A 5,595-nucleotide genomic window follows, 5' to 3' on the forward strand; every position below is an offset into this window, starting at 1 on the left:
TGTGTCTGCTGGATTCCTCAGAAATATTCACTGGTCATCTCTGAATGACGTCTGACAGAAACATTCAGGGAACCAGAACCAGCTGGGACTGGGTTCGTGGTGCCAGCCGTGCTATAGTTAGCAGCACACGTCTGACCCCAGGTCAGATCTGACAAGATGTCAATCACTCTGGAGACGAGAGCCGCCGCGAGGGGGGGGATGGTTTCAGATCTCATGGACCACAGGACAGATGTTCAGACGATCCTCTGTGGAGCCGTCCTGTTTCAAGATGGCCGCCCAGATGTCTGAGAACTTCTCCACTCCACCCAAGAAGATAAATGTTAGTTTGAACAGAACCGTACCGGACAGGTTGAAGACTGCCAGTTTAGCAGGAGGAACGCTCGCCAAGAAGGAGTCCCTCCCCAGGAAAACGAAGATGCTGCATCTGAGCAGAACCTGCTCCGGGTCAGAACCACTGCAAACATCAGAACCTGTTGGTGAGGAACACGTGGAGGCAAAGCATTGTGCAGAAACAAACATATGTGGTAGAAGACCTGGCCTTGCCGCCCTCCCATAGGTGGCTCAGATTCTGGCTCTGCAGAACCTCCTTCATTATCCGACTCAGACCGGTTCCTCCTGGGCCAACAAAGAACCACAGCACAGAGTTTGTATCTAAAAGTTTCAACCCTGACAGGCTGGAAGTTCGGAGGAGGTAAAGGAGGCGACATTAATCAAAGCAGAACTCGAGCTTCAACGTTCTCAGCACGCTCCAGGAAGAACACCGCACCCATACCAAGTGTAAAATAAAAGCTGATGCAGGTCTGCTGTCACCTGGTACAGGTGAGTATTCATGTAGATCACACACAGGAAGAAGAGGAGAAGCGTTGCTGGAATCAGCAGTTTACTCACCGAGGCGTCCTTCGATGTGAGGATCAACGATAACTTTAAAGAGTTAGGGTCAAACTTCAGTCGCTGCTTTGATGAACAATAACCTGAACAACCTGCACCATCAGGACCTCCTCCATGATCATAAACACCATCACTAGGCCTGTTGCAATAACAAATGTTGCTGGGCGATCAACTGTCTCAGAAATTATTGCGATAAACAATAATATTGTTTGAAATTTGACAATAATTAGTAATTATTGTCAAATATAAGAAATGTTGGTTAAGTTTTGTGTGTAGTACCTTCTTTTGACCACTGGATGGCAGTATAAGACTGTCTGAACCGAAGAATGGATAGTGAGGGAGCGAGCAGCGTGTCTCTTTAAGAAAATGGGAGGGAGGCCCCTTGACGTGACATGGGCTGTCTCCCCTTCCTTTTTCCGGTTCTCAAAATGGTGGACACTCGGTGCGGTTTGAGCTCTTTAGCATTTTTCACAGAAAGCTTTTAATAAAAAAAATCAGTAAACAAGTTCTCAGCTTCTTTTTGCAGAGAAAAACAACTTTTTACACGAAGGCACGAGTTTCAACCGTGAATTTTGGAGCTTCAACAAGATGGAGGTTTTTTCCCCGAAGTTGATCTGTTAGCTTAGCTTGTAGCTTAGCTTCTCAGCTTAGCTGCTTTTAACGATCCAAAAACGCGATTTTGGATCGTTAAAACGGATTTTAAAGGAAAGAGAACGGGAGGGGTCAGTGAAGAACCGGAGTTGAGTCTTTTGTAATCCTGTGTCTTCAGTAGAAAGAGAGACATGAAGAAACGATAAAGCTGATAAATGAAAATGAGGTCGACCGTCAAGCCTAACCATCACAACTGGAGACAGGACCACGCACAGGAAGCTGAAGGCACATACGACAGTGCTGCCTCGTGGCTCACTCCAGCACAGACTTTAAGCCCCGCCCCTCATTTTTGACATAAATATAAAAAATAAAAATAAAAACTCTAATTTTCAGTCAATATCCTGCAGGTGTTGATTTTGTTAATTTCATCTGTTCTTACCTTTCTGCTGCTGTTTCAAACATTTTCAAAATGACTTGAGCCCTAACGAGACGCCTCGTTACATCGTCAGTGAAGTGGGCGGGGCCAGAAGTTATATTTAAACCCTCTCACGGTTAGATGATAAGTAGAATTCTGGGCATTTTTCTTGTTTGGCATCAAAGAAGACGCCGGTCGTTTTACCACATCAGGTAAAACGAACCCAGCAACTAAAAACACATAATAAATGTCTAACCTGCAGCGAGTTCACAGAAAACACAAAGCTCCAAAATCAAAAGAGCCTCTGAACTCGTTTTAACAAGGTACAACAGAACCTTCTTTACTTATTTCTGTTCATCAGCTGCAAAAACTAAGAAAATGTAAACTATCTGAAACACAAAAGATCAATATTTCTGTTTTGTCTGTGCTTCTCTTCTTGCTCTTCGTTTTGTTGTCGTCAGAGTTTCAAACTGTTATTAAAGCGTTAATAACCATTTATTGATGAAAACAACATTTTATAAAGGATACATCTGAAACCTCGTGAGTCTACGGTAAAGAACGTAGAAGAAGGCACTGCAGGATTGGCAGGAACCTGTGAAAATAAACTTTAATTAAAGCTCCAACAATTTTCAGTCAGGTCATCTGGACAGTTTCTTTTTTTGCTGAAACGTTTCGCCTTCCATCCAGAAGACTTCATCAGTCAAGGAAACACAAAACTGATTCTTCCCCCAACAGCTTACTCTAAAGTGGAACAAACCAGTTATGTTGGTGCTATATGGTGTCTTTGGCACGCCCCCTCCTCCGGTGCCGGCCCTCTTCCTCGTCGACAGTCATGTCAAACGGGTTCAAAGCCAAAAAAGTCCACGCTCAATAATCCAGGTATACAATCCAACAATTTTCAGTCAGGTGATCAAACATTTCAGCACAAAAAAAGAAACTGTCCAGATGACCTGACTGAAAATTGTTGGATTTAATTAAAGCTGCTTGAAACTAACGAAGACATGAAGCATGAACTATTTAAACAGGAAGTACTGAGGGACGTGAGCCCTATTTAGGTAAATATCATAATAATGTTAATATTAATTATCATTATTATGATATATATGACTGGATGTGAAAGTGGTGGTTAAGGATGAAACGGCACCAATGAAAGGACAGATGTGTCAGATGTTTAGAAGCTGCAGGACGAGCTTCCTCTCATTAAATATTGCAGCTTAAAGTGCGGCGGGAGGAAAAAACTGCTGATGCAGCGAGAAGGAAAAGGTAATATCAGCGTGTGGCAGGTCCACATTAATTTATACAACTCACCGCTTTCATGCTTTGACTTTGATCTCGTCTCCCCTTTGCCGCCTTTCCACCTTTGGTCTCCTTCGTGTTGTCACTTTCAGCTGCAACAAACAGGAAGTGGCATGAACGCACGTCTGACGAGGAAATAAAATCACCTGGTCAGCATCTCAGCGGCTGAGCGAGGGAACGTCACGTTTATCTTTAACGGAACGACGTGTTCTGTCTGAATAAAGGAGGGCGGGTGGAAAAGTCCCACACGTTGGTCTGAAGAGCAGCTGAAGGAAAGAGAAGTTTTTATTGTTTTATTTGTTCAGACTTCATGTAATTCAATTCACTTCAGTTTATTTATAAAGCACCAAATCACAACCAAGTTGTCTCAGGACTTTACAGGAACATTCACATAAAAGACAGTTAGTAAAGTTCTCTATCTAAGGAATCCAGCAGACAAGATGAATCTTGGCTTCGTTGCAGTCTCCCATCCTGAGCAAGCACAGTGGAGACAGTGGAAAGAAAAACTCCCTTTAACAGGAAGAAACCTCCAGCAGAACCAGGATCAGGACAAGAGACCATCTGCTTTGACCGGCTGGTTCAAGTATTTAAATGTAAAGTAAATAAATAAGTTTGGACCTTCAGGGCACCCGTACAGCAGCTTGTACAGTAAACCATTAAAGCTGTCCTTACAGTTTCAATAAACCAAACTTTTATGGGTCAGATCGGACCGACATGTGGATTATGTTTTAGCAGCTGCTCCGGTTCCACCTGTGACAGGAAGAACTTCAGTGGTGTAATAACACACCAAGGCACCGCTCCACGACCTCGTCAGGGTCATAGATCGAGGCCCGTGTGGAAAGTTCTGCTTCGGACTGTGATGACCCGGCAGCGCCAGTGCCTGTGGATCCGTTTCCATGATGGTGGAGCACCACGACCTCGCTGTGAAAGCTTTCACCTCACCAAGACTTTGTTATCATCGTTCCTGCTTCAGTTGGTTTGAATGTTTTTATCTCGGATGTGTCTTCAGGGTACGTTTTGTTCTTTAAAGTGCTTCGTAACTAAAGTGACACATCAAGACTCTGAAAGGCCAAATGAATCCTGAACGAACCAGTTGTGGGAACATCTGTCAAACTGCGTTTCTTAAAGGTTAGAACTTCTGGTCACATCTGACTCAGGTCGCAGGAACTTCTTTATACGGCTCCCCAACACAGAGCTTCTTACTAATAAACATTTTGATAATTACAAAGAAATATAATTTAATATTATTATGACATAATATATTTTGATAATTAAAAAGAAAACAAGTTGATGCAACAGATGGAGGTCACTTCAAGGGTTTTATGTCACCTGTCTGGATCGGGGTGGAAACGTAAAAACTCGTGTTACGGACCGGTGCTGCTCACCAAACGACTGGTCCAGTAATTGTTCTGATTTGTGTTATTCACATATTTAAGAACACCTGCTCAGGTGAATCACACCTGGGGTCCAGGTTCTGAGTAAACAGACACCTGCTCAGGTGAATCAGACCGTGTTGACGTTCGCCTGATGATCAACAGGAAGTGAAATAACCTCGTTTATAAACACATTTTCCTGTTTGATGTACTGCAGAGTAAACATCTACAGCTCTTTGATCTCAAATATGTAAATGTTTTATGAACTCACTTTAAATATAAAATAATAATTTATGTAAAATGGCTTCGAATAGTTGTAGCAGATAATAAAACCTGATGATGTCAGATGTTTTGTACCTTTCTGTGCTTCTCTGTTCAGACGGTTGTAGAAAATCTGCAAAGAGAAGTCTCGGGTCACAGGAACCGGGCCTTGACCCTGCAGGACCGACAAGGATTCGAGCGGCAGCTCCAACAACTTCCTGTCTGCCAGCAACACCAAGTATTCCTCCGGTTCAGCTGGAAAACAATGAGGTTTCATTTGAACTGGGTTTCTTTTTACTGGATCACTTCGATAAACCTGCTGGAGTCCAGACTCCAGAATCCAAGAGTCCACAGTCCAAGAGTCCAGACTCCAGAGACCAGGAGTCCACAGTCAAAGAGTCCAGACTCCAGAGTCCAAGAAACCAGAGTTCAAGATTCCAAGAGACCAGAGTCCAAGATTCCAAGATTCCAAGAGTCCAGAGTCCAAGATTCCAAGAGTCCAGAGTCCAAGATTCCAAGAGACCAGAGTCAAAGATTCCAAGAGTCCAGAGTCCAGACTCCAGAGTCCACAGTCAAAGATTCCAAAAGTCCAAGAGTCCAAGAAACCAGAGTCCAGACTCCAGAGACCAGGAGTCTACAGTCAAAGGGTCCAGACTCCAGAGACCAGGAGTCCACAGTCAAAGGGTCCACACTCCAGAGTCCAAGAGACCAGAGTCCAAGATTCCAAGAGTCCAGAGTCCAAGAGTCCACAGTCAAAGATTCCAAAAGTCC

General features: G+C 43.7%; 1 protein-coding gene across 1 annotated transcript in view; it reads right to left on the reverse strand.

The window, feature by feature from the left end:
• Positions 1–204: 204 nt before the first annotated feature.
• The window catches only part of LOC119420350 (cilia- and flagella-associated protein 46), a 51,956-nt gene continuing 46,565 nt past the window's right edge, over positions 205–5,595 (reverse strand). The window contains exons 33-38 of the mRNA XM_037687770.1: positions 4,921–5,079; positions 3,203–3,282; positions 2,423–2,486; positions 889–921; positions 544–615; positions 205–470 (exon numbers count right to left, since the gene is read on the reverse strand). Of these exons, the coding sequence (XP_037543698.1) occupies positions 205–470; positions 544–615; positions 889–921; positions 2,423–2,486; positions 3,203–3,282; positions 4,921–5,079 (674 nt within the window). The remainder of the gene's footprint in view (positions 471–543; positions 616–888; positions 922–2,422; positions 2,487–3,202; positions 3,283–4,920; positions 5,080–5,595) is intronic.

This window comes from Nematolebias whitei, chromosome 1 (genome assembly GCF_014905685.2).
Source record: "Nematolebias whitei isolate Nwh7 chromosome 1, NemWhi1, whole genome shotgun sequence".
NCBI classification, from domain to species: Eukaryota; Metazoa; Chordata; class Actinopteri; order Cyprinodontiformes; family Rivulidae; genus Nematolebias; species Nematolebias whitei.